A 17356-nucleotide genomic window follows, 5' to 3' on the forward strand; every position below is an offset into this window, starting at 1 on the left:
AACTTGATAGTGCTGGTGGTGAAAAGGGACAGTCCCCACATCAAGGAAGGCACTTGCTGAGGGACACCAGGTAGCTCCTTCCCAGCCATGGAGTCTCTGGCACCCCTTGGCCAGTTGGGTGGGAGAGGGGCTGAAGGCCAGTATTCCCTGGCTCCCAGGATTTCACCCGGAACAGGGGCCACATAGAGCCTCTTTCCACTCTGTTCCAGCAGCCCCACCCTAACCACTCTGAACTTGGAACAGGAATCCAGCCTGACAGATGCTGTGTGGCTAGCTGATCAGCCATTTGACAGACAGGAAGGAACTTCTCTCTCCCATGGGCCAATTAGCAGAGGACAAGGGAATTCTTCCCCTTCCTCACAGCACCTTCAAGCCACAGTGGGTTAAGTACAAATGCACTTAGTACCGCTAACAGAGGTAACTTGGTGGATTTGTTAATTACTGTAGTTGCAACTTGTGGCCAGTTTCCAGTGTGATTAAAAGGATAAAATGAACAGTTAATACAGGTAAAATACCTGGGATTTTGCGTTAGGCTCATGGGAGGTCCCCACCCTTCTGTAACTGCTGTCCCCCTTACAGGAGTGGTAGGAGTGCGGTAGGACTGAGAGTGAGCTGCAGTCCAGAGGGTAGGCTGAAGATAAGCCCACCCCAAGTTACAGGAAATACAGTAGGAGCCCTGTAACACCCACCCTGGAACCAATTAAATGCCTGGTATAGTACAGTACGGGTGATGGAAAGGTAGGGCATGCTCTGTATTCCAGAAATTGTACAATCATTCTGAAACTGTAAAAACATGAGGTTTTCACCACCATCTTTACAACCCCATAATGATTTCTAAAGTAATCTACTGAAACCATCTAGGTTACTATTAAAAAAGCATTGCCCCAATGGGAAAATGAGTTTACAACACCGCTCTAACAAAACAAGACAACATGCATGGGGCAGTCGGTAACAGAAAGCTAATGCAAACTGTTAAAAAAATGAGTAAAGACAGCAGGCACACACAAAGGTAGCAAGGTAAACAAGGACAGAATGTATCAAGGGAAAAGAAACAGAATAGCAGAAGAAAGAGTTCTCATTTTCCTTTGTGACCTGATACAACTGCAGAATATATTAATGTGCAATTGAATCAGCATCTGTATTCTTTTTTTAATTTATTTAAAATCTGACTAATACTTTGACAAATGTATTAAAAAATTAAATGTCTGTTCAGAGAGCTTAATACAAATTAAAGGACAAATCAAAATTAGTAAAGACCATCAAGTTTTCTATATTTAGAGCTACAAATGCCACTAAATAACTAGGACTTCAAAAATTTTGCCAAAAGGCTAAGATGTTGAGTAGAAAAATGCTGAGAAACTGGAATTTCAGATTTTGGTTGCTTTTCCTAAGTATAATCAAATTGAATCTGTCTAAAATATAATGAGAAAATACTGTATTGTCATCCTTGCAACACAACGGAAATATCCGCAGAAAAGCTTTCTTGTAACTTCAGAAATTCCAGTTCTAATTCCAGCTATAAAACAAGTGAAAAAAATAACTCTCTCAAGGTTTGTAAATCTTAAGAAAGGTTCAGTCAGTTTTGTTATGAAAGTGAATCAGTGGAGCTAAGCATGAGATGCAACTTTTTCATAACTAAGCTGCCTAGTTATTAGCAACGAAAGCAGGATGGATAAAAGTCAATGTTTTGTTTTTAATTTAAAATTGTTTATTTAAATAGTTTTTTTCCTCCAAAAGCATTTTATCAAAAAAAATCCCATCTAAAGAGAGTTTTAATTAAGATACATTATAGCTCAAAGATCTCATCACGGAATACAGGTTTCCAAGCAGCAGCCGTGTTAGTCTGTATTCGCAAAAAGAAAAGGAGTACTTGTGGCATCTTAGAGACTAACCAATTTATTTGAGCATAAGCTTTCATGAGCTACAGCTTTCCACTGAATGCATCTGATGAAGTGAGCTGTAGCTCACGAAAGCTTATGCTCAAATAAATTGGTTAGTCTCTAAGGTGCCACAAGTCCTCCTTTTCATCATGGAATAGGGATTATAAATTATGACACAATATATTCATGTAATGTTTAAGAAAAGTTTTGTAAATGAGTTCCAATATTTCATGGATTAGGGACCCAATCTTATGGGGTTGGAAGGGCTTCTGTATAGATTTAGGTTAATCTTTCTATCTACCCAATGGGACTCAGTGCTCAGACTGGAAGATACCATCAGAGATGCTTCGTTTTGCAGTTCTCAAACTGTGGATTTGTGTCTCCAGAGACAACACGCTTGTTAACAGAAAAAATGGTTTTAAATAAAAATAAAAATAAATAAATAAAATAAATAAAATAAATAAGAGGTGAGAAACAACAGACCTCAACCCTACTGTCCCTCTGCAAATTTGTGTACACCGAGTCAATCCCTTACCTCTCTCTAAAAGTGCAAAGTTTCAAAAAGTTCAATGAATAGCAGATTGTTGGGGGCAGAATAGATCTGGACAAGAAGAAGAAGTCAGGAGATAAATGTGAGAAGGGAGGAACAGGCAGTAGAAACAAAATTGAAACTGTTTGAGCAGCATATTCCAGAAGTCTTGAGGTCTTTCTGAGTTTAGCCTTCATTGATTTGAGATCTACCATACCATTCTCTCTAGAACAGAAAACCTACAATGGCAGCAGGCCGTAAAAGAGACCCAGTCTGGGAATATGAACCATTCAAGAAATATATGTTTGCTGATGATGTTTTAAAGAAAGTCACACCAGTGAACTGGTGGAAGTCACTTAAGCACTTGGATTCGGAGACTACTGAAGTGATGATCTCACTTTTAAGTAGCTTCTTCTGCCGGTGTAGAAAGAATATTTTCTTCCTTTGGACTAATTCATTCCAAATTGAGAAATCGTTTGTGACCTGAAAAAGCAGGAAAGCTTGTTTTTCTTTTCCAGATTATGAACAAACAGGAAAATGAAGGTGAAGACAACTGAGTTAGCGGCAGAAGCTAATATTTTAAGTTTCTCATGTTGACTTGGCTGACACAGTCTATTTAATTTTGGGTTGTTTTTTTTAAAAAAAAAATTTCATTAACTATTTTATTTAACAATTTTAACTAAAACAAATCTGATTTTAAAAAACTTGAATGTTTAACTAAATTCAAAAATTTATGCTTGTTTTGTTAAATTATAATGTTTGCTGTTGAAGAAAAAAAATCCAGAATACATAACGTTGTTTTAGTTAAATAAAACAATTTAAATGTCTGTCTGGTGAGGTTCTCCTCCTAATACAGCATGGCAAGAAAATCCTCCAAATATTAATGATTAACCTGTTGAACTGGAGATAGTTCACCTTTATTTATGACTTCATAAATATTTGCTTCAATTACCTTTGGTAATTGAAATAAACAATCATTCATTTTCTGATATAGCTGTAAAACTAATCTGAAAAGTTTTCAAAATAAATCACTTTAAAAACATATAGTGTGTGCCTTCTAAAAATGAAACCTACATCTATTTCTGAGTTGTGAAGAATATGTTTTAAGATTATAACAACCCACATGTTTATGAGGAAATTCAGGATTAAATCGAGACTTCCACCCTGACTGAAAGCACACACAAATCCTGATTATGACTTAGATTCTAATCAAGTTTCATATTCATCGGGATAATCTGAAGAACAATAAGAGTAGAAGCTACTTAGACATTACAGAAGAATAGTACTAATATGGCGTGTACTTCACTATATACATACACTTCAGGGGAGTCTGCCAAACTCACCTTTCCAGAGCTCCATCAAGGGAAACCCTTTTTACGAGGGGTTTTAAGAAAACTTCTGCCAAAAAGGAAACTACTAAAAATTTATTCAAAAAGGAAAAACATCTTTTACAACCACATGTATAAGCATGTTCACCTCTGAGATAAACTCAAAGAGCAGATAATATGGTTCAGAGTGCTTTAGGGCCATCACATGTAGGAAGATGGAATTATCCACATGGACTTTTTCAAAATCATATGCCCAGGCTAGCTCAGATTAGTAACAGTGTTGTGTGCTCTGCTGTGGGACACAGGAATAGCCTACCCTTATGACTTTTACTGAAGTAAGATGCATCACAAAGGGGTCATTAATCTCGTCCAAGGAATAAGGTGATGACTACTCACTCTAAGTGCCTCCAGGACATCTCAATGTTCAACAATATTATGTGTTGGTCTGGTTATTGGGATAGCTTTCACCGCATGAATATATTGGTTCAACTTAATATGGGTCTGTCTAGAACACAGGCAGGAAGGAAAAGAATGGTTCAAGATAGTCACCTATCAGCAATCACTTATGAGATGGTAAGGGACAATGCAGGCTATTCGGTTTGATGATTCTTGCCAGCCTACAAAGCTGGTTTGACCAGAAACAGCCCGGAGCCACCAAATACCACGGAATAAAGAACTCTGATAGGGTTTTAAAAGAGCACTCTTTCAGCTGGAGGGAGTACTAAGGGGGAAACAGACTTCAACACGGGAAGCTGTTGGAGATGCCCGGAGAAGCTAGATCTGCCTAGGTCTACATGAGATAGTGGGACTTCAGGATAGGTCTACACTTGCAGGGGTTGGCAATAATTTTTGCAGGGGGACCACTCCACGAATTTTGGTAAGTCATCATGGGCCACACATTTCTACTATATTAATGGGGGGGGGGGTGCGGGATCTGGGAGGGAGTTTGGGTGCAGGAGGGCGCTCCGGGCTGGTACAGAGTGTTGGGATGCAGGAGAGGGTGAGGGCTCTAGGAGGGAGTTTGGTGCAGGAGGGGGCTCCAAGCTGGGGCAGGGGATTGGGGTTCAGGAGGGGGTGCAGTGTTTGGTAGGGAGATTGAGTGCAGAAGGGGATTCTGACCTGGGGCAGAGGGTTGGAGTGTGGGACGGGGTGCGAGGTGCAGGCTCTGGCCAGGAGGCACTTACCACACAGGTGGCTCCCGGCCGGTGGCGCAGGGCTCAGGCAGGCTGCCTGCATGCTGTGGCCCCATGCTGCTCCTGGAAGCAGCTGTGGCCGGCAGCTGCTGGCACGTCTCTGCACGCCCTTATGGGGAGGGTGTAGTGGGTCTCCGTGCCCACAAGCACCACCCTTGCAGCTCCCATTGGCTGGTGCTGAGGGAGGGGTGCGCAGAGACATGCCAGCAGCATCTGGTCGGTTCCAGGAGCAGCGTGGGGCCACGGCAGGCAGGTAGCCTGCCTGAGTGCCCCACTCTGGGACCTTTAGCGGCCTGCCAATCACAAGGGGACAGCCAAAGAGCCTGGTGGGCTGACAAACATTAGATGAGCCAGATCTGGCCCATAGGCCACATTTTACCCACCCCGGGTGTAGAGTACAGACACTGCATGCCGAGCTAGCACAGATATAAAACAGAAGTGTAGGTGATGAGGCACGACTAAAGCAAGTAGAGTAGAGACAAGCCAGAACCCTACAAATAGGGTTGCCAACTTTCTAATTGCACAAAATTGAACATCATTGCTCCGCCCCTTGCCCCCAGACCCCACGCACACCTTCTGAGCCGCCGCCCTCTCCCCCCCATCACTCACTCTTCCCCACCCTCACTCACTTTCAGTGGGCTCGGGTAGGGGGTTGCGGTGCAGGAGGGGCGAAGGCTCCAGCTGGGGGTGCGGGCTCTGGGCTGGGGCCAGAAATGAGGGGTTTGGCATACAGGAGGAAGCTCCAGGCTGGGGCCAAGGGGTTTGGAATGCAGGAAGGGGCTCAGGGCTGTGGTAGGGGATTGGGGTGCGGGAGGGGGTTCTGACCTGGGGCAGGAGGTTCAGGGTGCACTCAGAGACCAAAGAGGTGACAGCAGTACAAGCATCCCTGTAACTATGACAACTACCTTCTTGACTAAAGGCCTCTGCTAATATACAAACAAAGGGTGGTTGTGACACTCCCCAGGAGTACCAGGATTGTGAGGCACTTCACCACCACCTGCCCTTAGCGTGTAAACAGTCTTGTCTGTGCCGGCTGTGGATCAGCTCCCTGAAGCCATGAGCTTCTGGCAGCACAATCTTCCAAGCCGTTGTAGGCATTTTATTCTCTGTACAGGTAACAATAGGCACACACCAACCCTTGAATACTCCGAGCATTCCCTTGAACTCACTGAACACTCACAGAATTACCATGCCTGCTGTTCCCAAAGGAACAGTATGCCCCAACTTGTAAGATTCAACTCAGGACCATCACTTTGCTTACCACAGCAGTGCTTAGATATATTTATGGTGAAAACAAGAATAAGTTTACTACCAAGTGATAGCGAGTAAAAATATTGGAAACGAATGGTTACATATAAAAAAATCATAACACTCTAGTTCCTGTCTAAAGAAGCTTCTCTCTCCCAGCATTTTCAAGCCTGGTTGAGATCCCACTTTCATGAAATTCACTGTCCATTTACTTCCTTCATCAGGGATGCCCAGGTGTCTTCTTTGCCCCCCAAATATAGCAAAGCAAACCCTTTGAAGTCCACCTCAAGTTAAGTTTCTCTCCCCCAGCTGCTGTTCTCTTCCTATAAACTCCTTCCTGAAATTTTTACAATCCTTCAGTTGCGTTCCATCCAGACTGGTGACAGGAGTCCCACTGTGAACGAGACAATACTCAATTTACATATAAACAGATAGATGGGTAAAGACCTGTTCTCTGACTAACTGGATTTTCATCTTTGCTGATGACCAACCCCCAGACACAGATTTGAAAAACATTTTCAGTGTACACAGCTCCTTACACAACATCTGTACATGCACTTCATGGTGCTACTGAGGACCACTGGGAAACACTCTTTGGTGAACTAGAATGTATATACCAGACTCGGAAGCTTCCTGTAACCCCTCTGTACTCTCTTGCCAGAAAGCATTCAGAGGTTCTTGGGACACAGTCATGTGACCTTACTGTAGGCTCATCTGTGCTCCTGCATTCCCAAATAGCAACAGTATGATTAAAAAGGGGGAGGGGGAATCTCTTATGAACAAATTTATAGTAGTTTCCTTTTGGCCAGCTAAGAGATTACATATTTTCCTCTCAAATGTGGACCTTGCCATGATTACCAATTCCTTTGGTCACCTCAAGCCTAGACTTCCCACACTGTGCTCTGACTGGGGCTTCCACTGAAGGCCAGGCAGGAGCTCCACCTAGTACAGCATGCAGTTACCTGCCTCTTAAACAGGACAGTTTAGGAGATCATATCACACCTGTGTTCTATAGAGCCTGCACTGGCTGTCAATTCACTGAACTGGCTGCAAATTTGAGATGCTAGTTGCTACCAATACGTCTAGATGTAGGCTTAAAAAGTATCTTTCCTTATGCAGTGTCATGACACCTGCACTCAGAAGCAATGCACTGTCTGTCCATCCAAAGATGGGTCACTGAGATCTGGGGGTTGGCTGTTTGCAGAGGGGCTCGTCCGAGTCCATTCCTTCTGGAAATCGATCTGGGTCCCTGATGCTCTTAGAACAAAGTAAGACACATCTTTTTGCTCAGGCTTTCTACCAACTGCAGACTTGGCATTTAGACTGAAATTCACCATGCTTGGTATTTTCAGAGTAGGTGGCTACATGCCAAAGTGGGTCACAGAAAATAGCCACTATATTTTGGAAAAATTATATATAATCTAAACTATGTAAAGTGCTCACAGCTACTATGGTGATGGGGCCTTGTAAGTGCATGTAGTAGCAATCATAACATTTTATGCAGGCCTTTTGGTGAAATTTCTATAGCAACCTAGAGTATAATTCTTCCCATCAGTACATAATGTCTGTGTTCTACAATATGTTAATCATTTATTATTATTTTAAAGTATCATACCCTATAGAATGGTAATGACATTTGCAAGTGTAGAGTATTGATTAGCAGTTGCTTAAAAGTGAATCACTATTACAATGCGGCATCTGTTCATGGCTCTACCTGCCGTCACTGTCAAAGTAATTTGCATGGAGACTGGCTCTTTTAACCTTGAAATGTTAGCATTTTCCAATACAGGATGTGAAAACAAAACAACCATAAATGCATTAAGTGAGGAAATTAGCATTCATTTCCTTTCAAGAGCTAATGTTTTCCAGTTGGATTGTCCACTCAAAAATTTCCATATTAAAAGACACTGTTCAAAGTACAATGCATGTACTGTAAACTTACTGAAACCATCTCATATTTCCATGGTATATCAACAGCAGAACACTTTCACCTTTAATAATAAAAAGCAATGGAATCATTCTGTGCTTGCAAAACCTATACAGATGCAGACGGCACTGATGTGAATAAGCAGGGAATGCAGTATGGCTTGAAATGACATTTTCTTTTAAGTTAAAAAAAGATGTTAAAAATCACTACGAGACTCAGGCAAAAATAGACTATATGGTAGATCATTACAAACCTTAAGCTATGGTTCACATTCCAGAGCTGTCAGTTAGGGAGGCTAAACACTCAGGGTGTAATTGTGGCTCTGCTGAAGGTAATGAGAGTTTTGTATTTACTTCAGTGGAACCAGGTTTTCACCCCAAAAAAGGGAAGAGAATCCTCTGTCTGACTGAGGAGAATACATCGAGCTATGGAAAGTGAGAGTGTATCCATATATTACAACTAGATCCATAACTGATATTAAATAAGGACCTTTTCTGAAAATTTTTATGGTGTGCTACAGCTTCAGTGCAGTAGACTGCATAAGCATCTCTGTGTTTTGGTTTTTCTTGAGGAAAGGGAAACAAAAAGCATCCTTCCAAGGGAATTCACTTTTATGTCTCTTTGTAATATTCAAGCTCATTAAATGCTTGGTAATCAGTTTGGTGTGGAGAGTAGCTTTCTGGGGTATGTGGCTCAAATAAATGCACAGATTAAAAGGAGATGGAACAACAAGTGATGCATACAAAAAAAAAGGCAATTTCTTAAAATGACTCAAGCAAAAATCTAGGATTAAAGTGTTTTTACATCCTTGCATGTATCTCTCTATCATTTTGTAATGATAATTTTTATTTGATTGTATGAGACACCCAGAAGTTTTGCTGAGCACAAACTTGAAGCTATATAATTATAATTTACTTAATGTGATGTTGGTACGATATGATTAATAAAACTTACCTTTTTTTAAATCACAAGTATATTTACTCCTAACATTATTTTTGATATTATTCATTTCTTACTAAGAAGACTCAATACAGTATTGCTTCTTTGCAAGGTGAAAATTAATAATCAAAACTGGCATAAAATTTAAAGCCAGTGTCCAACAAGACAATCATTTATGCCTTTGCTTTAATTTGCGCTATCAGCAATATTACCGACCCATACCCCAATACAGACAACAGTATTCATATTACCTTGAATTAAAATAATAAAATTAAGGTTTTTAAAAAGTGAGCTGCATGGGGAGGGGGAGTAAGAAATGCAATTAAATGTCAAGATGATTGGACTAAATTTCTCTGAATAAAGTGAACTTTGTCACCATTATGTGTTTTAAAACTAAAGATAGATGTACTGCATGAGTCAGATGCACCAGCTGAATACTAATTGATCTAAATCACCCTGTTATAATAATGTTGCACTGACATTTCCATAGTTGTAAGAAGCTAAGAAGATAGAGCACCAAATCTATTCAGGAAAATAAAATGCAATTAAAACTTTAAAAAAGGGAATGTTACGTTGACTGGAAAAAATGCTTTGAGAAAATGCAATGATTTGGGAGGCTCCACTATACGGAAGCACTTGAAGTAAGCAGTTGACATATTCATACAATACACACGGTTAGAATTTAAGATAATAGGTGGTTAAGTAAACAGTAAAGGTTCAGTTTAATACTTTCTATAAGAAAAAGAAAGCTTTGGATAAACTTGTGTTTAGCAAGAAACCTAAATAGCAAGTGCTGATAAATAAATGGATGTTTTTATATTGCCCCTATATCAACTGATTAAATGGAATATTGCCAATTCTGGCCTCAAGAAAGGAATGTCAGTGCGCTGTGTATGAAAAAAATGACTCCCCAATAGAAACCTGAGAAAGCATAAACCAGGCTAAAGAACCAGCAGCTCTATAGGAGCCTGAAGAGCTTTACTGCGTAAAGCCCAATTATTTTTAACATTAAAGGAAGGTGCATCACCTGTGTTTCATTACCACCATTCTGCTGCAACAGTATTAAATTGGAAACCTTTATTACTGTGAACTTTAGAATGGGAACAGCAGTGTTTCCAAACAAAGCTCTTCCAGAATTCTTATTACAGCAGGTTAAATAAGCATCTCCACTGCATTTAAATCCTGATTTGAATCCTGTAGGTAAAAATTCTGGCTATTCTAGCAGACTATGCTAGCATATCTGTTGCAGTTCTAATTAGCCATAATCACAATATTATAGAGATATGGCCTTTTAAAAGCATGTCAAGATGAAAAGTGAAGCTAAGGCTTTCTGAAAGTATAAGGGAAACAATAGCGTTTCTCCCCTGCCCCCCAACCCAACCAGCACATATCACACAGGACAGTTAATTAATTTGAACCAAATCCTAGGACCCAGCAGTATCTGCTAACTAGTTGAAGAGTATGTGTGTCTCTGCAGCAGCATGCAGACAGTTTCTTTTATGATGCCAAATCAACATGACAAACTGTCCCTAAATTAGAAACATCTAAGCAACAATATTCTGTTTTCTCAGTTGGGTGTTCTGAATACACAGTAGTGTTCATTTGCTTTAAAGATAAAATAATGCAGTATAAAAATCAATTGTATTCATAAAAAAGGTAATTTGTTTAAAAAGCGGCTAGTTTTCAATTCTGCAAGTTAAACATATATGAACAGTCTGAATTTCATCTAGAGCAGAATCTGGAAGAAATCATCATCATCTGCCCCATATTTTTATAAGGGCATAACAATATAACCAGACTATAGAAATAGCAACAACAGAATGCTGAAATGCCCCATCTAGAGATATTTCAACTTGGTTATATAGTTGTAAGCACAAATGTATATTTACGTAGAGATTGCTTCAGAATGATGAATAACCATCACTTCTATGCAAGTTGCTACCAAAAATTCAAAACGGTAATGCTTAAAGTAACAATACTTCAGAATAATTACTAACTATTAATTGTAAATATCTTTGTGAAGTTTGGCCTTAGAGATTAACCTATTTAACTTCCATATTCAAATTTAATTTAGCAAGTTGTCATTTGAGCCTCAATATATAAAATAGTCGAGAAGCACTATGTCTAAATATAGTCTCAATTTCAAATTTATTCCTGTGAAATAACTTTGTTTATTCCACATTAAGACAAAATTAACTGAATAACCTTTAAGTGAAAAATTAATATGAAAAAGACTTCAGAATACTTTGCAACTTAGAAATCTATACCAATCAGCTATAGTGCCTTTATAGGTACTTTATAACTCCATCTGCTAATATTTTATATTCCTAATCAGAAGGTATTGTTTCATCCACAGATATGATCAACAATTCATGTAAACTCACAACCTTATTTGAAAATGTACTAACTCTAGAAACCCAATTCTGTCAGAATAAATTCTAAACAGATCCTTAAGTTGTTGGACACTTGAAAAAATGTTCATGTTTGGGACACTGATGTATTAGCACTTCATCAAATGTTGTGATTTATTCCACCACTGACTTACGTGCACTGAAAATTATTTGCATTTATACTTTTAAAATCTTCAAGGTTGGTATGTGTTGATTTGCACAAATTGAAGAAAGCGGAAGTATAAAACGTTACAGAAGAATACCTGTAAAAGCATTCTACCATCCTGGCTCATCCACTACCATCAATGTAGAGAAATGCAAAGTTTCAGAGAACAGGTCCCAAATGGAATTTAAAATAAAATTAAAATGCAATTATGGCAACCAAGATGCTGGTGGGAAATAAAATCCTACTGTCTGCAATACAGCCCTAAATACCTATTATATTATAAGGCAAAAAGGCAAGAAATTAAAAACAAATATCAAGGAATAAGCCCACAATGGTCAGGCTGTGAAACAACAGAAACAGATTTGCTGGTAAATTAGAAAGGATGCTGATGCAAAGGTAAAATGAGCATTGAGGTAGCTTCCAGTCACCTATAGCATAACCACCAACAGAAAGAATTCTTACTACTTTGCTGGTGGGGGGGGGGGGAGAGGAACAAAGGAAAATACATTATTACAGAAGTGGTCATATCAGTATCTAAGAAGAGAAGAATGATTAAGGATCTATACTGACTATGGTCTTAACAGCTTTGAGAATCAAAATGCGTTCTGAATTTTGCAATCAAACATTGGACAGTTTATCTTCAGTAGATAAACTTTGAAAATCATGTGCGTGCGCACAGAGGTTTTCACTTGTGGACAAAGTTAAATAAGACCATATTAACTAAAAGGACATATCTGGCAATGCTCAATTAAAATTAACATATTTGAACAATATTAAATCATTTCCAAAACATGGAATATGTTTTGATTAGATACTGGTCAGCAGTTCAAAAAGGTAATGTTATTGTGTTTCCTGATTACAAAACAGTTTATGCAGAAAGCATGATGGCACAAACTACACAAAGAAGTGTTTAAAGTATGTATAAAATATGAAGTAGGACTACAATGAATGTAGAGGGTCCCAAAGGTTAGATTAAAATAACTGTATACCGAAAATGCTACATTCAGACAATATAATGACCTTGAGAAGCACTAAGACACCAAATACTTCTGTTCTTAAGATCTATATAAACTTAAACTCAATTTTTGCAATACTGGAAACAACAATATTGAAAACATCAATTCCTTATACAGTAAGTACTCTTACATATCTTTAATAAATCAGATATTGCTGCAATTTTAATTTTACCATAAACTTTTTGAATCACCAATGTAAGACATACTGTCTGTTGCATAAATTTCCAAAGGATATAAATACTTTCAAAATATGCACCATAAACAATTACCACACAGCATACATAACAAGTTACTTTGGACTAAAGTCCTGTTTGAAAAAAGTTACCTGATTAATTGGCATTCATATATGGGAAATTATTGGATTTCAATATCATGCTTTGAGGATCATATATTAAATGTTGCACAACTGCAATACCGAAGTCTTTTAACATCTCTCTCATAATTTTTAATTAATCAACCACTATAAAAACAAGTTCTCAATATGGAACTTTTATCAGAAGATGCAGATTCTAACTGAACTGTGCAACTTTATATTAAAGTCTTATAATCGATTCTGTGTTCTCATTACTCTTCAGAATTATGTAGACTTAAACCAATTTCTCAAGTTTTTGCTTTACTTCACTAGGTTATTACCCAGCTGTGCAAGAAGATAACCACATTCATTCCCCTTATCTGTAATGATGTAATACATCCCAGCACCGGGTAGAGAGGATTGGGAAATAATGGGATTGCAAAAACAGCAGAGATGATAAACAATGGTGCAGTCGTCTTTCCCTAATACAGTGGACTGCATGCTTACAACACAGGATGCAAATGATAAAATATGCCCTAATTCTGCTCCTTGAATGAAGTTAACATTTTTCCACAGAGAAGCAGCTATTTTTCCATGCTGAAACATCAAACTAGAGTAACGAGACAAAATAGCTATGTTCTAAGCTTCACTGTGCACTTCACAAGTAAGTAATTTTGTTTGGAACTGAAATCCATTAAAAATCACCAGATAATCAGAAAGTCTCCAGCCAGCGCAGTGCAAGGAGACAGCAGGGCCTAGGAACTGTATACAGAGCAAAAAAAGCCCTCTGACCAAAGGATGTGCTGCTCTCCCGTTTGTTTAGAAAACTAAATCTGCCTCCATTTTCTGTGCTAAAACCATTGCTTACTACTACTACTGGAGAGATCCTTACCTTCTGCAGAAGCTGGGAACCTGAGTATTTAGCTGCGATGGATTTGATCTCCCCACCAAAAGCAGAGGCCCAGAGCTTTACACTGTGGGGAGTAGGGGGAAAAAGACAGGAAGAAATGTAATACATATGTTACAGTAGGCAACACACACACACACACACACAGAGCTACAGCCTCAACTGCACTTTAAAGAATCTAAGCAATACTGCCTCAAAAAGCAGGGGTTAGGAAATAACACCACACCAAAAGAACAGAGGAGCTATTCACAAGTGCAAGCCCCAAGGTGCAGGTAGTTCACATCATACACCAAGGTAAGGCTTGGGATTTCAAGCTGCTTAAGCTGCGCTTAAAAACAAACAAGCTGATTTGTAAAGAGACAGGTTTTTGCATAATCTCTAACATACTACTTGGCTGCAAGAAAGAAGATGAAATAGCAGGCAGGACAGCGTTGGAAGCTGAGAAATCAGCATATTAGAGTGAGTAAATGCATCACCTCCAAACATAAAGGCTTTTAACTTTAGTTTCTATATCTGTTTACCTCCACCCCCCCAGCCCCCCCAAAATAAAATTCAAGCATCAGTGAGTTAATCATTGGCACTGGACTTCAAACAGAACTGGCAAGGGAATAAAATGCTCTGAGCAGTCAAACATCTGCAACAAACAACAAAACCAACAAAAACTTGGGCACCGGGATTCCAAGTTCTCACCCCTGGAGCGCGGTCGGAGAGCAAAAACATGAAAACACTTACACCGACAAGGGGATCTGCTGCTCCGATCCGACCACATCCACTAGGGCTGTGTTAAAAGCGGTCCAGAAAAGAAAGAAGACCCCCCAAAACGCCCGGAGTAGGTTCAAAATCATGGTTTCTCTCAGAGGCTGAGAAGACTTAGGGAAATTCGAGCAGTGCTGATCTCAGCAGCAGAGCTGATTGCTAAAGCCTCTTTCCCCCACCAAAGCAGCGCTGGGGAGGAAAATAATAATATATATCTATCACAGCTCCATCCTCATCCCTCCCCAGAATGGCCCTCTCTGGGTAATGGAAGGAGAGGACCAGAGAAAAAGCTCTAATGACTTGAAAAAACTATTGTGTCCTTGGTAACAGCGAAGCGTTTTCCAGCCCTGCTGCAGCCACTTTGCACGTAGTTCTTTACAACTCCGCAGTCAGCGGTGTGCTGGAGTTACTCCAGTGCGCTGCCGCTGCTCCGAAGTGCCCTTAGCAGCGAGGCAGCAGCCCCTATTGATTCCAAGCGGGGAGGCTGCCTCCTTGCAATTACGGCTCACTTTACAAACGGAAAGCTGCCGAGAGGTCTCCGGTAAACTCCAGCCTTCATCCCAGATCAAGTCAGGCAATGCACTGGTTCTGTGGGAGCAGCCTTCTAGTGGGATAGCGCGGAGAGCCAGAGCGCGCAAAGCAGGCACAGGAGGAGAGGGGCCAAGGGCCAAGGTCTGGCAAAGTCTGGAGGAGCTCAGAGTGCGACTCAGCCCTTCCCGGGGGGTGGGGGGAGCTGACGGGAGCAGTGCACATTGCCCTAGGGGCTGGGCTGGGAAGGGCTCGGCAGGGCTGGCAGGAGCAGGAGGGGGGCCGCGTACACCCACCGGAGCCCTGGCCAATTCAGAGCATGCACTGCTGCATGACAAGCGTCTGTCACCCAGCCCTCCAGCGGAGATGGATGGCCGGAGCTCAGCCCCTCGCGCCGGAAACAGCTGAGCATCCCGGCCGCAGAGTCGCCGCGAGGGGGAAGAGGACGGGAGGCAAAGCCGGCAGAGCGGACCCTGGGCGAAGGGGCATGTTGAGACGCAGAAGCGGCGGATTCCCAGGCCCCGGGCTTAGGTCAGGTTCGCACACTGAACGGAGTCCGATGTAGCATGTCCTTGGGCAGGAAGGCACGTTTGCAGCGTCCTCCCTGGCTGAGCGCTGCAGCGAGTCGCTCTCCGAGAGATCAGGACGGGGAAAGGCTTATGAATGAAAGGAGATGCAGTATGAGTGAATCAATGCAGGCTAAGGGACTGGAGCCTATGAATGAATTATTAATTTGTGCTTGTGGAGGAATTCCCCTTAGTGAAGTGAGCAGAGGCTCACAAGCTATTCCACAGAGAGAGCAGCTGGGAAGCAGGAATGATTGAGCCAGGTATTTTTGGTGTGTTTTAACCTCCCCTGTCCTGGTTTCTCGCCTCTCTTCCCTGCCCCGGAATTGCTTGTTCTAACCCTCTACCTCCAAAAGCTAAAGACTTAAAATAGCATTTGAACTTCAACATAAATAATCATACCGGGAATTAAAGATGATCTGAGCATGGGCTGAGTCATCCTTACTCTGTGCTGGAGAGATCAGCTACTGAAACACTAATGCACAATATCTAGAATTCTAGTTTACCTAGTCATGTCTAATTAGACCATAATTAGACCATATTCCTTTGTACGCAGTACACTTTCCTTGTTAGCCTTGCCTCCCTTGAGGTTTGGTACACAGTACCGGTACTTTGCTTTCACATTAACTTTTACACGTGTGCTGAACAGCTTGCTGTAAATATTACCATCCCCTTTCACTATCTGATTGCCATAGAACATGTGTCCTGGCCAAAATGTAACTGCTGTTTAGTAAGATGACCAAATCTCTGGAAAAACTGAAGATTTAAGAAAAAAGGTAAAAGGTTCTAAAGCAATTTGTACAGTTATTGGAAAAGCTTGGAGTTTAGCTTTCATTACACACTACTCATTCCCCCATATGAAGTAGATTGCCCTCATCTTCAGTCTTACCTTGGTTTGGAGGGGAAATGCACGTTTTTATCTTGTGTTTTTGGGCTACCCATATGACTTTGTGCACTGACAATCCCCTTGGTCTGCAAATGTTGAAATCTGTGTGATCCAATGAGCATTTGGTAAGAAATGGTTTAAATATACTATAAAAGAAATGGTTTTAAATATACAGGCGCTCAGCCTACCTACAGGCAAAATGTAAAAACTATGTATGGATGACTAAACATATATAATGAATTATACACCCTTTTGAACATGTCCTATAAACAGTAAGACCTTTTCAGTACAATATCAGACTGTAGACATGCACAGATGCTTCTCCTATACATGTTTGTTATGCAATTTTTAAATGTTATGTCAGGAAAGTAATCGGTATGGCTTTAACTCCTAGAACACAAACATATTTTTTGTTGCTCAGTCCAACAAAGTACACTGTTTACAAATGTGGTTTAAATATGAACTGGCTTGGTTCTTCAAGACAGTTAGCTGAAGCCTTGAAAACATTTTTAAAGTATATAATGTATTTGCAGATGTTTGATAGATATTTCTAAAATTGCAACCTAAAACATGTGAAAAATGACCAACTGGTTAATATGATAGAGGCTTAATTCAGCTTAGAGGCTGAATTACTTAAGTCTTGACTCTGGATTTTTTTATTTAACATTTCTTATATATTTTATACTAGGTCTTATTCACAATTGAGTGTGCGCGCACACACGCGTGTGCGTGTGCACATAATTGAATATTTGTATTGTCATAATACAGGAAAAACCTACTCTGCCCCTTGCCCACACACAATAAA

General features: G+C 40.4%; 1 protein-coding gene across 4 annotated transcripts in view; it reads right to left on the reverse strand.

Moving 5' to 3' along the window:
• CACNA2D3 (calcium voltage-gated channel auxiliary subunit alpha2delta 3) overlaps positions 1-15006 on the reverse strand; it is a 724110-nt gene extending 709104 nt beyond the window's left edge. For all 4 annotated transcript variants that reach the window (XR_013636032.1, XM_078853616.1, XM_078853615.1 and 1 more), the window contains exons 1-2: positions 14548-15006; positions 13801-13882 (exon numbers count right to left, since the gene is read on the reverse strand). Coding sequence is in view for 3 of the 4 variants with exons in the window: in XM_078853616.1 (XP_078709742.1) it covers positions 13801-13882; positions 14548-14660 (195 nt within the window). In the remaining variant the exon portion in view is untranslated. The remainder of the gene's footprint in view (positions 1-13800; positions 13883-14547) is intronic.
• Positions 15007-17356: the final 2350 nt, after the last annotated feature.

This window comes from Lepidochelys kempii, chromosome 7 (assembly GCF_965140285.1).
Source record: "Lepidochelys kempii isolate rLepKem1 chromosome 7, rLepKem1.hap1, whole genome shotgun sequence".
NCBI classification, from domain to species: Eukaryota; Metazoa; Chordata; order Testudines; family Cheloniidae; genus Lepidochelys; species Lepidochelys kempii.